The 20,479-nt window shown below is 41.1% G+C and overlaps 1 protein-coding gene across 4 annotated transcripts in view; it reads right to left on the reverse strand.

Annotated features, from left to right (window-relative positions):
* The window catches only part of mid2 (midline 2), a 224,139-nt gene that overhangs the window by 87,367 nt on the left and 116,293 nt on the right, over positions 1 to 20,479 (reverse strand). For all 4 annotated transcript variants that reach the window (XM_012866142.3, XM_012866141.3, XM_012866145.3 and 1 more), the window contains exon 2: positions 7,299 to 8,191. In XM_012866142.3, the coding sequence (XP_012721596.2) occupies positions 7,299 to 8,135 (837 nt within the window). In that variant the 5' untranslated portion in view covers positions 8,136 to 8,191. The remainder of the gene's footprint in view (positions 1 to 7,298; positions 8,192 to 20,479) is intronic.

Below are 20,479 nucleotides of genomic sequence, written 5' to 3' on the forward strand. Positions count from 1 at the left end.
TCTTTTTTTTTTCTTTTTTTTTTTACTAATTCCATACCTTTCCAGACCGTTCATCTGCATTTGTAATACAATTCTGGATGTTAGGATATTTAAATTATCATCTCGGAACCTGCTTAAATAGTGTTGTAGTCTTATTATCTGTAGGTGGCACAACAACTGAATCAATATGGCTGAAATTGGTTTCTGTGTTTCAAAGTGTGGTACAGGACCACTGATTCTGAGGCAGCTCAACAAACTATTTCAGTGAGCAGACTCTTTAAAGGGTAATTTGTAAGATTTGGCACCAGGGCTACAATATAAGTCATAAATTTATTGTTATCCCAGTATAGCTGTATGACATATCAATATTACAATAAACACCTTGAACTGCAATAAATATCGTCTAACGGTTTAAGTACAAAAAATTCAGGCTCTCTCTGTGTATTTTAATGCTGCATAAAAACAATCTTGAGGATAAAGTGGTGGTAAGGCACTTGTTACTTGTTTCATATGAACCCAAAGTAGGAGGACATTAACACTGTTTACTTTCTCTATCACAACTTACATAGTTACGGCATTGATCATGATCATTACTGTATATCACGTGTTTGTGGTTTGTTTTGTGGAGTTGTTGCACCTGGGAGGAGCACTATATATATTCCTGGCTCTCCCAGTGGGTAACCGGCAGATTCTTGAAAGCCACTGTGTGCGTAAACCATTCAGAGTTCCTTGTATTGACCTCCTGATTTCAACCTGTCTCGTTCCTGTTTACTCCTGCCTGCCTTGCTCTTATAAGACTCTCCTATTGAATTCTGGATTCTGAGCATCGATAAAGCCTGCCTGTCTCTGCCTCCGTCTGGATTCTACTGCCTACCGAACCTCGTACATGTCTCCCGTCTCTGCCCCGCTTATAAACCTCTGGCTGGTGTGTGTGCTTCCTGTTACCGAATCTCTCGCCTGGATCCCAGATTCCCTTCTTGCTTAACTCTTCTGGAAACTTTTTCCCTGGAGACTGTCTCCCTTTGCATGACCCCTGAACTTCCCCGCAAGTCTTTGCCCTGCCTCGCCATATCGTGATAAGGCTCAGTCAGTCAGTGATCCGAATCATCCAGACATTCCCGCCGGGATCAATCTTCAGAGCCAGTACAACCTCCCAGCATCTGAGAAGGCTTTTGTTTAATGAGTTATCACCATCACTGAGTTGTTCTCAGCCACTAACCCGGCTCTTGTCCCCACAGTGATTCCAGTATGAGCTCCAGTCAGTTCTTGTTCCAGCAACACCAGTTTATAATTATTATTATTATTATTATTATTATTATTGTAAAACTCTTTCAAATGTTCATTCTCTGTGATGGCTGAATTATCGGGGTCTCCAGATTCTGTCAGGGGATTACAGTGGCAAATCAAAGGCAAAGCCTATCATAACAATATAAATCAATTTAAAGCAGCTAACTAAGTTATTCAAGCACCAACTGACTTTTGACTTTTAGAAAATTGTAGAAGAAAGCACATTTTTTCACACTCAGTCTCCTTTTATCTGTACTTAGCCATACCTGGAAAATGATGAGGGCAAACTTCACACTTTCCCATCCTGTTAAAGACTGCGTAGGAACCCTGAACCCGGCTTGCTTGTGTGTATAATACAGTGAAGGCTTGAAACGTATAGCGACACTAACGTGCGTAGGCAGAGAAACGGCGCGCAGAGCCACTAAAAGCTCTCTGCTCCATCTTCGCTTCCTCTGTCAGCATGAGCGAGAACGCTCCGTCTGACTCTGTTCTCCGGATAGAGCTTTGATTTCTAACGGCTCCGTACACTCAGCCTGCAGTCATTCCTCGCATGTTTAAAATTATATCATCTGCTCTGACACACGTGCACACCCACATCTGGACACGTTCACACCTGCGACTGCTCGGAGGCACGCATATCCGAACGCAATCACAAACGCTCAGGCACACAAATGCACGGGAGGGCTGCAGATCTACTTGACGAACTACGTACTGCTGGCGCGTGAGTGGGTTTGTGGGTGAGCGAGGGCGGATGAGAGGGGAGGCAAAACAAGACAGACTGGCCGGGGGCCAAATGAGGCGAAGGGAGGTGTGACAAACGCAGGGTGGCAGAGAGCATGTGGGATGGAAGATGTTTGTCTTCTTGTATGCCAGAGCAGAAGAGTAGGAGTAATATAGCGACATTGATGGATATAGTGTAAATGTGGCAACACATGGGTTTATTATAAATAAAGTGAACAGGGCGCATACATTCATTCATCGTTTGGTGTACAATCCGATCAGGTTCGCTCAGCTTTAAGCACCCGTAAACTGATGGCTCGCTTGCAGGTCTTAAAGTAATAAAGGTTCATATGCCTCCACACGCGTGCCTCTCCCTGTGTAGATCTGCATAAGCTTGCCCCAGGATTTAGCAAAGCAGAATGAGTGTAAATACAGCAGCAGTGGAGTCAGCAGCAAGGAGCAGACATGAAGCAGCCACCGCACTAAAAAAAAAAAAAAAAAAAAAAAAAAAAAGTTAGACAGAGCCTCGAGGAGCTTAGGAGAGAGGGAGGAGAGGATAAAATACGAGTGGTGAGGGGTGGGAATGAATGAAGAAAACAGGGGAAATAAAAGGGAAAGAAGCGAGACTGGAGGCAATGAAGAAAATTAAGCGATGGCGGAGAGGAGAGGACGGGGAAGGGTGGGGTTGCCGATAAAATGCTGTGACTTGTTTCTGTTTTAATAAAAATTAATCCGAGGATCACTTGAAAGAGCTTTGAATTTTCCTTCCCATTTATTATTTGCGTAACATATGACTGGTGCAAGCGGAGAGACCTGGAGACCTGTCAGGACCTTACGGACTCACACACAACGTGCTACCGCTGTACGTATAGCGGCAGAGGCGAGGATCATAAACCACAAGGTTCATCTGTCATGCTGATTGGCAGCTCTGACATAAGCTCTTCCACCCTGTCAGCTCATTAGCACTGGAGGCTGTGACACGGACCCACTTTAAAGCCCTCCAGAGTTTGTGAGCAAGAGCAAAATGAACCAGGCAAGCAACGCAAAGAAAAGAGAACAAAGAACTCACCCCTTCACCTGATTTATTTATCATTTCTTTTCCCATTTGCCATTTTCTCTTAACTCTTCTCCATCTCACTTCTTTCTTTAGACTGACAACCAATCACATTTGGCAGGCTGTGGGACGCTGGACCAGCAGAATGAGACCAGACCAGCTGCAGAATAGGTTTTTATTTTTATTTCTTGACAAACCAGCTTATATCTGTATTGTATTCGCTTTAATGCAGTGTCTGTATTATCACTTTGGACATGTGACGCTTTCCATCATGAAAAACGATGTAAACATATTTACACCCCTTAAACATAAACATGTTGATTACATTGAAACTACAATTTGAATGTTTTTTTTTTATTGGGGTTTTATGTGGCTGAGCAACACAAACTCATACATAGATGTGAAGTAGAAGGAAACTAAAACAGGGTTGCTACCAATAAAAAATTAAAAGGTTTTGTGTGTATACCATATGTTCTCTTCATTCAATACCCCTAAATAAAATACAGGCAACTGCATCCAGTGGTGAGCTAATTAGTAAATAACATCCATCAATGTGTAATTGATTATATAAATACAGAGCTATGATTCGAAGGTCTCAAATGTTTTGTAGAAAACCTGAAACCTGAATTGAAAAGAATCTTGGAAACCAGGGAACACAGCAGACAGGTCAGGGATAAAGTTGTGGAGTTGTCTAAAGCAGGATTGGGTTATAAAATAATATCTCAAGCAATGAACATCTCATAGAGATGAATTCATCACTGAAAATGTTTTAAAGTGCATGGCACTACATGGCCGTCTAACTAACCTGACAGATTGGCCAAGATAAGCATCAATCTGTGAACCTGCACAGAGGCCCCTGGTGGTTCTGTAAAAGCTGCAGAGATCTCAGGTGGGATAATCTGTCAACACGACGACTATTAGTAGGTCATTCCACAAATCTGTCCTTAAAGTGAAAGTGGCCACAAAATCTCAGTTGTTGGAAAATAGAAGCCGTTTTTCCAATTTGCCACAAGCCATGCAGGGGAAACGACAAAATATAGAGGAAGGTGCTCTGCTCAGATGTAAATTTCAACTTTTTGGCTGGTGTAGAAAATGCTACATGCAATGGGTAGCTAATACCACACATTGCCCCGAAGACAATCTCTAGGGTGAAACATAATGGTGGCAGCATCATGCTGTGGGGATTCGTTTTATTTAGCCCGGAAAGGGAAGTTGGTCACAGATGATAGGGAGAGTTGTTGAGCTAAATACAGGGCAGATCAGAAAGTAAATATATTAGAGGCTGCGCAACGTTGAAACTGGGGCCGAGAAGCAGTTCTAATACTTCAAAATCGCTGCTCAGAAGCTCCCTAGACAATCTGAGTTTTCAAAAATATATTTTGCACTTCATACCAGGAAAAATGTTCAGGCTCACAATGTGTAAGGCTGGTAGGGAGATGACTTTCAGCTGTGATGGCAGCAAAATGTGTTTAGTTTTTAAAATATTTTGAAAAGTCCTTCAACTTGTATTTAAATTTTTTTTGTTCCGTTACATGAAATCAATACCCTGAAGTGTGTGGCTGTAATCTGGCAAAGGTCCAAGGGATATGAATACTTGTGTGTTTATGTACGAATAAAATACTTGGTTTTCTTAGACATGAACAATTGAAAACAGACATAAAATGAAAACCAGAGCAAACCAAGGAGATACTACTTCTTTTACTTTTAATTAGGTTATACTTAATTATTTAATCATGAATATTGCTGCTCTGTGAAACACAGGAGCCACAATTTCAAACATACACAACTAGCGCACACAATCGGCTTCTTGATTTTGTATAACCCGGCTGCGAAAGGAATAGTTACGCAGGCCTCAAATTGATCTAAATTACAGTTTAATGAGCTTGCATCAGGCACTTTCAAAGAAGCGGTGATGAGATATTCAATTCTACCCCAAGTCTTGACGGGGAGTGACTTTAATGAACCCGATTTTCTAAAAACAGAAGTAAGATGCTTTTTATTTTAGCATATCAAAGCAAAACACTGAGACGGAGGAGTCCCAAACATGCGAGGCCAACCTTTCTGCCCGTGTGGAGAGAGCTCTGCTTAGATGCTGAGTATGGAAATAACTCACCTTGTTACAGTATGAGCCCTGTTTAGCACTTGTTGACATTTTCGCTCCTGAAATATCCCTTTTCTGCCTAAGGGAAGCTTACCTTTTCCTTTAATGTGAGTGAAATCATGGTGACAGTGGGGCTGCAAGGAAACTCCACTAACGGAGGGGTTGACGTGAAGGGTGATCAAGAAGTCAAACAGGGTAAGCCAAGAGTCCAATAGGGAAATAAGCTAATCTCTTTTCCTAATCAGCAAAACAACAAGAAAGCAGCTAGCAACCAGAACCGGACCATTTTCAGCTTGATCAATCCGGATTGGTCAACGAACTTCAAAATCACTGAGCTGTGTAAAACAAACTTGGAAGGAAGCACCCAGACGTAAGGAGATATTTATAGGGAAATTGCATTTTCTGTCAAGACATGTCTTCCCTTCAGGCTGCTAGAGATCAAAACTTTAAGCAGACAACAGGAAGGCTGGGTGGAGTACAGCTAAAGTGCACTGTTTTATCCCTTGGAGCCTTTAACTTCTGTCTGTCATAAACGTAAGAGAGGAAGCAGGCACTTTCAACTGGTACAAGTTAGAAAGCTAAAAAATAGCTCTAACTGCTACTGGTGAGTTAACTGGGGCTTTGAATCGGGTAGTTCTCCTCCCAGATTTGGGGCAGACTCAAAGTCGGAGAAGTTCAAAGCCCCAGGCTGGGCAATGTTCAAAAGAACCGCAGCCAGCCCAGGAAGTGGAGGGAAAATGAAGAGGAACCGCAAACAACTTACAGTAACCCTTCCCTCCGCCTGGAGAGAACGAGGTGGCTAACAGCAGAGTAGAAAAACCCCGTGCTCAGTAAGAGGTGCTGAGGAAGAGTTTTCCTGACGAAAGTGAAGGTGACATCCGTGGGTCTGGTTGCATCAATAATACAGGACGCAGGAGTGATTTTCACCCAAATGAAAAGGATGCATGGAGACGCTGGCAAGATTACAGCCGCCGCGTTCTCCCGTGAGACCCAGTGAGATGGGAGTTTTGTTAAACACGGAACATTAACAATGTAAAAAATGATACACAGCCATCATGGTTTTACAGCAACACTTTCCTGCTGGAGAACGGCACAAAGTTCAGACCATTAAAGAACATCTGTGATTTTCTTTGTGAGACAAAATCCCACATCTGTACACTAGTACAGTGTCAATTTGTTACCTAGCAATGCACAATTAAGAAAAAAATCAAACCATGGAAACATTAATTCACTCTGCAAAATAAAAACAGGCCTTTATGGTGGCAAAGATGTAATAAAGGAGAAAATGAATGGGTGAAGAATAACATCTATGGAAAGAAATCAACAATTTTCAAAAATATTAAAGTAGCTATACCAAGAGAACACAATTATGCACAGTACTACAAACAGAAAACAGTAACTAAAGCATTATTTCTGTTTTATTATCGTCCAGTGAACACAATGTGTAACGTCACTGTGGGAATATAGATTCCCACAGTGGCTAATCTCCACACCTGGTAATACCACTCTATATAAAACATCCAAATATTTGCTCTGGATATTATTACCTACACTATTTTGCTGGCTTTCATTTATGGGAGTTGCCTTCAGTGTAACTTTTGTCGTTCTTGAAATACCGTTTTGAATTTTAAACGGAATAACGCACAATGAATAAAGCGACTCGAGGTCTAAACACAAACAAAGCCGGTTACACATACAACGTGCTAATATGCGCTGCAAACACTAGAGATAAAAGTTGATTGGTGCCAGATCACTGCTTTAGGCCTTTAGCGGTGGAATTAGCTCTCGCTGTTGCCTTCCTCTGTTGTTTTTCAGCCTGATTCAGCATTCCCGGACTTTACACGGAGCCTGTGAATGCTCAGTGGCCACAGGGAATGCCAGCTCAACGACTATCATAATGAGGGCCCTCCCTATAGGTCTCCATCTCTCTCTGCTCTCCCTCACCAGTGAAACATCCAAACTCTCTCGTTTAATTCCCCTTGTTGTGATCGGCCTGTTTCGATCAAAGAAACGCTGGCAGATATGAAGGTGAAACCCATTCCTTCAGCAGGAATTTAAGGTGGTTAAGCGTTGTGGCTTACTGTAGCATCCTGACACAAACTTAAACACTATATAACGGGTGGGGGTGGGGGGGTTCAGGGTAAATGAATGACTGACCTTGAGCTTGTCAAAGCGGTCCGTGAGCGAGGACACCTGGTGGTCTCTGTGACGGCCCACCAGCTTGCAGAGGGCACAGATGAGCTGGTCATCCACCAAGCAGTACATGTTGACCTTCTCGTTCTCATGCTCCAGGCAGGTCAGGCCCCGGAGGTGCGTGTCGGGGACCGGCTCCACCAGGCGGTGGCTGGTGAAGGGCTTCTTGTTTGGGTGCGTCGCGCGCAGGCACCGGTCGCAGTACGACACCTCGCACGTCACGCACGTCTTAACGGCCTCCCGCGGCGGATCCTGTTCACAGAACTGGCAGCTGATCCGCGGCTCCATCTTGGCCACGATGCCGGGGCTGTGGTTGGCGTTTGTGTGGTTGGCGTGGTTGGTGTGGGTGGCGTGCGGGTGGGAGTGGCTGGAAGTGGCTGGACTGCCACGGGCACTTCCTCCACCTGTTCCGCCCCCGCCGCCGCCGCCGCCGCCGCCGATCGTTCCGGCTATTGTGCCACTAATGGTGGCGGTGTAGGGCCGCTGCGTCTGCAGCCGCCGGCTCTCAGTGGGGGAGTTGGGGCTGCTGAGAGAGGCCTTTTGGAAGCGGTCAATGATGTTCTGCAACGTCACATTGCGCTTAAGGCCCTCCAGGCCGCGGTGATTCAGCGTGATGACGTAACGACACGTGGGGCACTGAAAGGCCGAGATGGACTCAAGGGGCTTGCTGGTAGAGCAGTGAGACACCAGGATGCGGTGGGCGCAGTTGAAACAGAGGCTGTGGGCACAGGGCAAGAGCAGCGGGTCTTCAAACAACTCCAGGCAGATCGGGCAGGTCAGCTCAGACTCCAGTGTTTCCATCTTCAGTTAAACCAACCTAAAGGTGACATCAAATCCCACGGAAGCTGGCCACTCACCTGCAGGGACACAGAGAGAATCGCTGTTAATTAAAACAGTATTAGGCACATTCGTTGGATATGAACTCTAACCTGCAGATGTCTTTCACAAATCGCCTCAAATGACATTGTTCCATGTTTTATTTTGTTCACATTTTATTCCAACTTATTTTATTCTGTTGTTATTTTCCCATGTTCTAATCACATAAAGCTCTTTGTGTTGTCCTTGCACTGAAATGTGCCATACAAATAAATGTGCCTTGCCTTGTAGGTTTTTAGTCTTATCCAATCAGGTGGCAGCCAGGTCACAGCTTCCATTTGTTAAACCTTAATCCTAAATGTAGAATCCTGCTAGTTATTTTTGTATGACGACATCTTGCTTCACAAGATGTGATGTTAAAACAATATAGGTTTGTCGTTTGACTGTAAAGTCTGGTTTGCAAAGCGCTGACCAACTGTAAGGTTAGAAGGTTTTAGAGTTTACTGCAACTAGTTAGCCATCGGCTGCTAACAATCCAAGGGTTTGGCATTTGCTTCAGAGTTCTTTGCCTCTGCTAAACTAAAGGGCTATTCTTAAAAGACGAGGAGTTTATGGCCTGCATAGGATGTTATCAACCAGCTTGTTTATTTGGTCAGATAACATTTGGATATTAGAAATGAAAATCAGGCCACAATGTTCTTCCTCACTGGCCTCCGGGAAGTCGAGAAGCTCTTGGCACGTCTCATGTTATAATTGTTGTTGTTGTGAAGATTGATTTCCTGGTTATTAATGCTTTCTTTAATCGGTAGTCTGAGGGTTAGATATGGTGTTGTTTGGTATTTGTTCATATTTTATAGTTTCTTCTTTGTTTTAGTTCTGCATTAATAGGACTGATATTACATTTGAATATTAATTTAATTTTTTAAGGTTTTGTCAATGTTTTTTTATTTTAAGTATCAAATTTCATACCCATTTTTTGTACTTTCCTTCAGTGTCATGAAAATTGCAAATGAAAAATTATTCACACCACAGCGTGATGATCATTTTATAACATTCATCTTTATATATGCGTTTTCAAAATGACTTAGTTACATATCTTGATCCTTTCAGTCTTGGGCCACACTTTAGAAATCTACTTACAGCCCATCAGCTGTGAGATACCAGCTGCAATTAACTGAAGCTCCCTGTGCATATTATAGCAAAAAAAAAACAAAAAAACACAACGCCAACATTTGCGATTTCTTGTAGCGTTACAGACGAGGTGTTCAGCAACTCCTTCTGTGGGCCCGGCTTGTTCGTTTAAACCTTTTACATGTGATTCTTCTTTTAGAACTGCATGAAAAGAAATGGCTGAACCAACTGGGAGGAAAAGGAACGAGGTTGGCTCAATGTTAGAAGAGAGGTAAAAAAAATCAATAAGAGAGGAAAATAGAGAAAAGTAGAGAGACATTCCCAGCAGTAGAAGGCATGGAGACTTATAGAGAACATTTGCCTTTCCTTAACACACTCACTCTTAAGCTTACATATCTGAAAGTAAAATCAGCTTGACTTATTGAGCAATAAACATTTAGCTTTGTGGGGAATCAAACTTTCAAAAGCAAGATTAGAACAACAAATTCAAACAGAGCAGCCAAACAAACACAGGGCCTGAGCTAAGTAGAAAATTGATTTCACATCCTTTCCCTAAATCTCCTAGACTTCCAAATCTTAGCACTTTGTAGCCTGCATCTCGAGCTGCCTTGCCCTCAAGGTGGCCTTAAAGATCACTGACACGTGAAATCAGTAATAACTCCTTTCCCCGACACTGCCGCCCTGCTGATTTAAGGGCATAGGTGAGCAGTTTGTAGACCTGCCCTATCTTTTAAAAGAAACCAAGCAGGCACCGTGAAACAGCAGCAATAAACCAGATGAAGGGCAGTGACAATTTCATTACGTTTCTGAATTAATGATAGCATCCGTCTCTCTCGTGCAGAATTTCCCCATGAGTTGGTTTTCAGCTACAGAACTGAAATCCAAGGCGTGTTTTAATTTGGGGTCATGTTATGAAAGAAAAAAAAACTGAGGTATCTTAGACATTTTTAGATGCACTAAAACTTTACAATTGGAAGGGTTGTAAGAGAGGCTTAATTTTCTTTCATTTAAGTTTCATTTAAGTTGCTTAATACTAGTAAATCAGTTTTAAGGCAATTTTAATAGCCAGTCAAACCAGTCAACGAATCTGATTAATTTTAACAATTTACATTAGCTCCATGTGTGAGGTGAAAACCTCAACAGACTCTCTTTATTCCTTTACTTTTTAAGATTATCTTTTGAGTTTATTATCCATATAAGAGTTGACAAGGGGACAAAAAAAGCTGATATTCTACATATTAATACCACTTTATTCGAATGACTTGATAAAATATATCCATTGACACTCATTTTCTCACACGCCGTGTTTGTTGCACTGACCTAATCGTGGCGGTTTAGTTTTGTATTGCACGTATTGTTTATTGTGCAGCTAAAATGAGTTGATGTGCTGACAGGAACAGATAATCAAATTCTCAGCTTGTTTTCCACACATCTGCATTGTCCTCGTTTTCCATTTTGTTGTGGCGTACTGAGAAGTGATGAATTTCCTGCAGCGTACCCATTTGCGGCCCGGTGACTTTACTGAAATTCCAAAACACAAAATAATCTCCCAAAGCAGAGAAGGGAACTGCTGAAGATAGGTCTGCACAAAGACACAAACACGGCCGGAAAGGCTGAGGCTTGTTTGTACAAGCTGAAGTCTCCTCCTGCTGCACAAGAAAGAAGACTCTAAACTAAGCGTGATTAGTGCTTGGACGTGTTTGGAAGAGAGCGGTTACATGCAAGCAATTGCTCTGCTAAAATCTGACATTCTGGAAAAGAAATACCTACAGATATCGTGGTGACAGCAAGCAAAGAGCACTGTGCTTGTGCAAATACGGCTCTCTGATTGAGGTTGCATGTAAGTTAAAGGTCGCTACATATTATTTTTGCATTTTGCTTTCATGTGTGAAGACACACAATATCCTCCTCCAGTATTCCCCATTGGCTGCTTGTTATCAGATGCTTTATGGGATTGTTATCAAGAGGCCGACCCTGTTTGGTACGATGAAAGTAAAGGTCCAGGAGCAGGCGTCCACTGATGCTGCTGGCATAAGATTCTGCTCACCCCAACAACAGGTCTAATTTGTCTGTATTTTATCAGATAGCTGATAACCAGAGGCCGACAAAATGAAATAAGCGGTGAAAATAAATATAAAAGGCAAAAGCTATGTCAGGTCAGTCCAACCTTCTAAAGCAAGTTACTTTCTGGCTTCACTGTTTGTTGACCACAAATGAGATGTTATTCTCCACAGGAAGCCTCTAATCTTTATACTAGAAGCAGCTTGCAGTGTTAATTATTCAGAATTTCTTCTGCTGGTTGTGTTTTTTTTGTTTTGTTTTAGTTTCATTGTTTCAACATAAAGTCATTTTGTTTTGTTTTGTTAAGCAAGCAGTATTGCTGATGCGGCTCACCGCCCAGGGTGGCACGGCGTGCTGGGGCAGCAAACTAACCTGCAAAAACTGCAACTGTTCAGTTACCTTTTTACAGGAATGAATTGCAGCATTTCGTGTTCTCTGGAGAAAAACAGCAACGGCGAGAGAGTGGCGCTCAAGATAAAAAAACATCTAATGTGAACTAACACTGAGTGCATATCGTCGTCTAATGATGTTTATTTCGCAATGGATTAGTAACTTACATGTTAAAAGAAATTTTGTTGCACAATTGGCTATGTGGGAGACAGCTGGAGGTGCATGATGGGATATAATAGAAGTGGCTAGCCCTGGGAGTTATTACCATACTATACCATACCAACGTTTTATAAAGCAAGTTAAAACCACCACAGCTTAAACAAAGTGCTGCACATAACTGCAACCTATATAAAACATATATTCAAAGAATTAATCCATGAACCACCGCTGTGTACTAGAAACATTTACGACACAACCTAAAAAAGGGACATGTCACTAATTTCAACTATTATAATATGCACAGACAAACAAACGCTAAAACATACATTGAGATGACTATTTTCATGAGAGTGAGAGCAACAGCTCAGCTGCATATGACTCCTGCCTGAGTGAACAGGCAGCAGCAGGACACACAAGTCCCTTTCATTTGGTGCTGCCTCACACCAGCTCATGCAGAACATTGTTAAATCAAGTGAAGTTCATTACATCATGAGGAAAAGCTGTTTGTAAAAAAAAAAAAAAAAACTGTATCACTAACAAATTGCTTAAAGCCAATCTATTTACATTTTCTGGTAATTAGAAGCTGATAAATCTTAAAGCTGCTTCCCGAAGGTCCTCTTTTCCATTAAGAAAACTAAACATAAACCCCAGATTTTGACGTCCATCAGATCAACAGCGTCAACGACCAGGTTGCCGTTCCAAGGCTAACCGAATCAACATTCCAACATGTGTCCTTCGCACAGAGCTCAACAGCACAGGGCCTCCTGATGTTGCTGTGACTGTGTTTAACGGAGCACGGTGTTATAATTAACACCAAGCTTTAACACACCATCACCGAGCCCATTAGGCTTCAGCTATGTCACCCTGGGGAAACGATATCGGCTATGATGGGAGCCACTTAGGGGCTGAATCACTAGCCTCAGGCAAGACAGGACGTCTGCTCTGAAGGCTAGGTGACACAGACACACTTTATAAAACCAACATTTTACAAACAAAAATAGTTTGTAGCAACAACTCTTTTGTTGCAAATTTGCCCTTACTGTAAAGTCTCTTTTTCCTATTTTCTTTGTACTTGTTCAGCTTTGTGTGTGTCTGTATGCTCCATTTGCCTTTCACTTTGCTGCTGGTACACCCGAATTTTCCCACTGTGGGACAATAACGGCTATTTCTATTTCTACTGAAGCGTCCCATCTGGAGTTGCACCATCTTAAGCTGCCACGATGGCAAAATGCTCGATATCCACATGGGGACACAGAGAAACCTAAACAGATTAATGTTTTCTGTGACGTAAAGCCAGTTTTTTTAAAGTCTAAGTTTTATCTTTAAATTGACTTTTCTGATGATTCATCGCTTACGTCGGAGCCTCTGCTTGACACTGCCTCTGTGTTTATGCAGTGGCTTTTTGTATCTGTTCACGCTTTGCAAGACATAACCTTAGGGAATGCTCCGGAAAAGAAGATATTCATGTTGTTCTTTCTGCCGCTTTGTAATCTTGCAAATAATGAGAGAATAAAAGAAGCTGTTTATCTACAAGCTCACATTCACAGTCCCTTGGCTGTGTGTCTGAATGTGTCTGAATTCGTTGCTGCAATGCACACATCAGTCTCGAGCAGCGACACTCGTGGAACAAAGATGATTATCCTTGAGTAAACAATCCGCTGGTGAAAACCAAATTGTTCCCCAATGAGCTATAATCGTACAGCTACAGGGCCGTAAGGGGGCAGCTGATGGACACTTGATGAAGCATGAACGTTGAAACAAAGCACTATACTTTGACCTTTTGGGAAAGCCTCAACAGCTGTGATATTTGTATTTTAATGTGTAAATTGTTCCTATTTACAAGCATAGTTTGTCCATGTGTTTATTATACTACTGAATTGCAAATTTCTTACAACCTGAGTAAGCTAGTTTAACCAGTGCTTAAAACAGAGGTCATACTACTAAGTTTGTATGTGTTAAAGTCATTAAAATGACAATCTGAAATAGGAGGAACCAGTAGATTAGACTATTGATGCCCAATTACACTATTTTGTATCCGCCTTTTGCTCTCAATGACAATGACGTTCCCACATCACCGTCCTATGCATTTAATACTGTAGCCTACACAATTTCATCCCTAGATAAGCTAACCTACCACATGTGCACCACAGCTCATATAAACAACTTCCCACATGTAAGGATACAGCAGATTTAACGTAACTGCGAGTCAAATGGCACGGTAAGGATCCAATTTACTTAATCTCGTCACTTGATTTTGCAAAGCACAGTGCAGACGCTTTACTCCCCCGCATGGACTGGGATGCTTGAAAATGAAAAAAACAAAAAAAAAAAACTTACTCTGATTAATTTTGATTACAATTATCTGCCCAATTGGGGGTACTCGTAGAGTGCATCAGCTAGAACAAGGCAGTAGCGTAACCGGTCATAACGCAGCAGGACACAGTGCACTCAATCCCATTGATCACCAGTCAAGACAGTTTTTACACACTGGAAGTGTTTAAAAATGCCAGCATACAAGGTAGGAAACAGCAGCTGAAATGAAGCCAAAATCCGACAATTTGTTCTAGACCACAGAATGAATGACAACAAAAATAGAAGTATGCCAAATAACGAAAGGTGTACATCTGTTTTAATTAGCATTGAAGCTCATTGTTGGTACAATTTTTTGACCTTTTGGTTGTTCGGACTGTCTTAGTAGGTACAGGCAATTTTATCATGGGTCAGTTTTTGCAGCATTATGTCGCAGGGATGAATCTGGATTTTGTGGGAGGGGAGTTTGCACACAACTGTTGAAATTTAACAGAGCTCCACCCACACTTTCAAGCCTACATCCGGAGATTTACTTTGAGCCCTTAGACATTACTGAAGCATTCCATGCTTGTACATCACAACAGGCTAGGGATTGGTTAAAATTAACAGCAAATCACCACATTTTACTGTCAGACTGTGTGTGTGTGTGTTTGTGTGTGTGTGTGTGTGTGTGTGTGTGTGTATAGTATATCAGTCCTCCAATCCCACAGCCCACCAATTCCTCCATTTGTATTCACACTGCTCTTTACAAGTGTAGGGAGTAGTGTTAATCTATCTGTGGTACTTGAGTCTATCCATCACACTGGAGGCTGCCAATGACAGGCTTATTTTAGTATAGGAGCAGAAGCAGAAAATAAGGTGGTCAAGTTTTTAAAGACTGCAGAAAGCAAGACTATAGTCAAAAAAAGTTGTGGGTGCTTTAGAAGGCACATGAGGAGTGGCAAATGTATGTAAATTTAAACCAAAGGTTTATCTAAACTCTTATTTTGTTCGTAAGAGACATAAAATAAGTCCAAGTTTTATTGCAAGAAAATTGTATTTTTAAATACCTTTTTTGCTATTGATAACACACATTTACATATATGAAGCCAGCATGAACTCATTGTTTCCTCTTACTCCCCCAGTACTTTAGTGGTTTATATGCCATGCAGCAAATCAGACAAACATAAAATTATTGTCGTGCTGTAGAAGGAGGATCTGTCTCTCATATCTGAAAAGCTCACATATCCATGGTTTCCACTGTTTAAAATGAGCTCTTATAACAACGACTTCAGCCAGTAAAAAATTCAGAAAAATATAAAAGCAATAAAAAGGAGTGTTCAACATTTAGGCTGAATGCTAAAGGTGATCCTTAAAGAGGATTATGTCTACACCAAAGCAACTTAAAACAGGCGCTTCCCATACGGAGAGCAGGAGTGGGAGTCAAGTGTCTCTTCTTGTCCCCCAAAATCAGCTGCTAAGAAAATAACAACACAAGCCATTTAAGAGAGCTTTGATACTTTAAATTAAGGACTTTAGGAAACTGTGTCCACTTCTGAAAACAAGGTATAGTAACTCACTTTTGAAACTAAAGCCTCATTAAAGATAAAGAGATCAAGAGACTTTTAACTTGTTTAACACAGCTTTAAAAAAGGTGGTACCGGCTGAAGCGGCACACAGAATACACAGGAAGACAAATGAGCAGGCTAGACAGCAGAAAGTGTAGAGGTTGGGCTAAAAGGGATTTTTCTACAACCAGCCTGTGTTCCCTTTGACTGTTTTTCCATTACAGCATGGCAAAACAGGACTCTCCTTGGCACGACTCCTCTCCTAGATTATTTTTTCACAATTTGACCAGGTGTCACTGGAGCGTTTCTTCAGCCACAGTGACAGAGACATGGAACTTTTGCGTATAAACTAAGATATATTTACCTACAACTCACACAGTAGAGAGAAATAGAGGAGCTCACAGAGACGAATTACTGCAACAGAAGAATTAGTGATCATGACAGGGTTCAACTCAGTCAGCTAAGACACGATATTTCATCCTGAAATCAATAGGTATGCTAAAAGAAAATGCTTTTGTAATAAAGGCACACCCCACGGGGGCATTATGGTCCTAAATTCTCTGAGTCCCTTTCTGTCATCATAGATGGTGTTGGGATCTCTAAAACGCATCTAGTGGTGGAGGAGAGTGAGGAGGAGTAAAGAGGCTTCTGGAAGAGCTCCATGTGAGAAACAGGAGTGTGTCCCAGTCAGAAGTGCTCGGAAGCGGCACAGCATTAAAACGTTCTCTGCCTACTCTGAATTACTTTTGTTACCACGAAACCAAAGACTTATCGTCCAACAGTTTAGCTAATGTTTATTTCTGTCATTCGCCTCTTTATTTATGATCGTTATTGAAAAAAGGAGACAGATTGACATAAAATAGTTCTAGACAAGGCTGCCATATACAAACCTCAGAAACCACAAGGTATCCGTTACAAAAAAAAAAAAAACTAAAATGTGCATAAAAGAAAAGTAAGGTTTCTTTTTTTATTTCCCACTAGCAATGGAGTGGTATGAGATTAACAACACCTGATGACCTAGTGCAAAAAAAAAGAATATTTTTATGGTATTTACACAAAACATAAAAGCATAACAGGATCTAGCTACTTTTGTTTAAAACAGAAAATGAAAAAAAAAGTTAAACACATGCCAATTGTAGTATTTTTCAGCTTTCTTATTACACCAAATTCTATACCCTTTTGCTCTTAAAATCAGCATAGTGCAAGTTCTAGAGATTTTGCACAAGTGTGCCTCCTCTGGTGACCAGTTGAAATGAGATCAGTGTTGTTCACAAGCGTGAAGCGGGAAAAAAACATCTCCCACTGCGACTGCACAGGTCTTTTGTTTAGAGGCGTAATGTCTCCTAAGGTAAGAAGGTAATAAATATTGTTCTCTCGCTAATGCATCAATTACGGCGTAGACTCAACGAGAGCACACAGTGCGCAGAGGATTCGGCCCAGATCACTCTATCGTGAACTGACTAATGGAGCCTATAGAGGTAAATGTGGTAAATAGAGGATAGCTCACTTTACACATTGGGCAATTGTAAGGCATGTATGGGAAAGAAAATAAATAATACTTAGCTTCAAAAGAATAGCATGCGCCATGTGGGCACGGTGTAAGGCGGTTGTCCTTGGCAGCAAAGCCTCGGTAAATCGTCTCCCCCTGTAAAATTATGTTTGTGATGTTTGTTTGTTTGTTATGTTATGGTGGTTGTACTGAAACAGCAATTTCCCTCTGGGATTATTAAAGTATATCTGATTCTGATTCTGATCCATCCCTAAAATATTTCCATGCAGTTTAATTTGTATTTATTGTGAGGGAAAAGTATAAGTGCAATCTTTCAGACAGATGATTAGCAGGTCACTCCGGTCCTTTCAAGAATCATTATTGTCATTATGTGTTACTATAAGAACATTTTTGGTGAGACAAACGCTGTCTGTGAGATCTCTATAATTGTCAGTGTGATGATTTCATACAAATACCTACGACCTAAGTTTGGAGGGAAAATATATTTGTTTTTGTTTAAAAGAATGAAAATTAAAAAAGTTAACAAGTAGATGTGTCCTACCATCCAGCCGGCGAAGACTTATTGTGACAAGAATCTCTACACCACTATTATCACAGGTAACATATATGTATAACCAACTCCGGGGCTCGTAATTATAAAAAAGTCTAATTAACAAATGAGGTTTAGATGAAAGTTCAAACTGAAAGACTCACCCCCAGCGCACCTGTCTCCACTAATCACCTCACCATGCGGCCGCGTTTCAGCCAATCTGCATCAAGTTCTCTTCCTATCATCCCAGAAGACTTTGCTTATAAGAGCTTCGACCCTCCTCCATCCCATCTCTTCCTCTCACAAGCTTCACCTGACTCCTTCTCCCCTCTGGCCTCCACCACTAGTGTCCAGACCCTGGGGGGAAGACTTCACTAATCCTAATCCTAAAATGAACCTCGAAGCTCATAGACATTGACAGCTTTCACACCTTCTGCCGGGGTCCGAGTGCCAAAGAACGTTTCTAATTTATGTAATTAAATTTGTCTAATTGCCTTTCCTGTCTGTGTGAGTCTCTCCAGATTGAAAATATTTTAGCAGTTTGTACCCTTTGAAGCTTTTGACAGATGGAAGCATATTTCATATCTGAAATCTTAGGAAACCTTAGCAAACCTCTGACCCTATGAATATACTAACCCACAATTAAGGCTCAAATTCTTTGTATGTTCAAACCAGATGTTCTTGCGTTTTCTAAGACTGTAAGCTTTGCTTTGTAAATTTAAAGCAGCATTTCACATTAACAGCGTTGATTGCTAATTTTGCTTTGGAGAAGAATTAGGTACTCCAAGCACATTTGTTAAAAAAAACATTTGTGGTAAATGACAGAAATACCAGTCATTTACCACCATGGCTGATTCACCTGATGTGTTTAAAAATTTCCCCTTTCTACCTTAACCCCATGCTGGAGTAGCACAATAGTTGTTTGCTGTCAGGCTGATTGTGCAGGTTAAACAAAGACGCATGCTGTTCAGCTGACAAGCCTGCAGTCTCTGACCTCAATTTGCTGTCAACTCATTGTTATTCAGATTTTACCAACATCTTCGAACCAGGTAAAAGGTTAAAGATGCTAAAAATAAATTAAATGATTTCTTGCCTTGCTCTTTCAGCAGCAACATCATTAATTATTTACTTGGTAAAAAAAAATGAGGGTGTTAAAAATGGCACAAGATGGTGCATTCATATCTGTGTTTGTATCTTAAAGTGGATTTCTCACTGAAACACAGAGTTTCCATTCATACGTTTATGGCCTCACCAAACATCGCAGCTGCAACCGACATGCCTCCACAGAAAGACGCTCACTTGTTTCTGCAATGTTTAACCACCTACAGACATGTGTGTGAGGTGCAAGTGTTATAGCTGTTTGTTCAAACAGACTAATGTGGTGCTGATGTATGAACACTTTCATTCTCAACAAAACTCCTGAGCAGCCTTCCTCTAGCTCTAACGTTAAACAACTTAGCTGGCCATTTAAAGCAAAAAGAAATAAGACATTGTTCGAATGAAATTACTGGAATTCATTGCCATTAGTGGACTGAATAGTTGACATTTCCCTCTGCTGACATTTGGATGGCAATTCAGTTAAAAACTGAAAATACCAACGAGTATTTTGTACCAGTTTTTAAAGTTCAGCAGCAAAATGCTTTTTAATATAGATAAAATGCAGCAAAAATGTTGGCATGATTACTAATCCTCATGGATTGTAATTTTTACTTTAACTTTGCTTTATGGGAGAAGGCAACTGTTTAGCACATGACAAATGAACTGGGCTTCCTTTGGTCAACACCTCTATTCTTAACATTTTCCTATTTGTTTTTCTTTCCTCTTCCTCCTGCTCTCAATCTTCTACCCTCCACTGGATCAGTCTTTCCTATCTGCCACAGGTTTCCGAGCAGGCTGGTTTCAGAAATTCCTATTCATAGAATGTAAACGCTTCTGCAGGCAAGCGGGCGTTTCCATTTCGCTTTTAGCACAGCTGAGAGTACGGGATCGATGTTAACCCACTCATCACTGCTACAGGGAAAACACAATTTTAAAAATACAGAAAGAATACAGAGGACTGGGCCATAGTATTCACACCTCTTCAACTTTTCCACCTTTTGTTGTGTTACAACTACAAAAACCTCTGTGTTTTACTGGGATTTTGTGTGATGGACCAATACAGAGCAGTTCAGAACTGTGAAGTGAAAAGAAACAGGTACAGGGCTTTTAATAAATAAATAAAGCTTATAATTTTAAGTAAAGATCCAAAAAGTGTGGTGTGCATTTGTAGAAAAAGGCATTTGTGATATCTCCCTTCCCGCTTTGTGCATCTGGAAATTATGATATTTATTTTTTTTGCAACTTCTTCCCAAATGTCAGTAAACACCATGATGCTGTTGCCACCAGCTTTCACAGAGGGGATGGTGTGTTCAGGCTGATGTAAAGTGTTAGTTTTCTCCAACACAGCCTTTCACATGGAGGCCAGTATATCCAATTTTAATCTCATCTAGCAAGAGCACTTTGTTTTACATGCCCCTTAAAGGGGACATGCCATGTAAATCCACTTTTTACGCCCTTTAATGCATTTTGTTATGTAATGGGAATTACATAACAAATAACATTTCAGAAAATTTAAATGAATATACATTTTAATATCTTTCAAGCCGTTCAGCTTTCTCTGTGTTCTAGTATGTTTTTTTAACAATCACCTCAC

This window comes from Fundulus heteroclitus, chromosome 23 (assembly GCF_011125445.2).
Source record: "Fundulus heteroclitus isolate FHET01 chromosome 23, MU-UCD_Fhet_4.1, whole genome shotgun sequence".
Lineage (NCBI taxonomy): Eukaryota > Metazoa > Chordata > Actinopteri > Cyprinodontiformes > Fundulidae > Fundulus > Fundulus heteroclitus.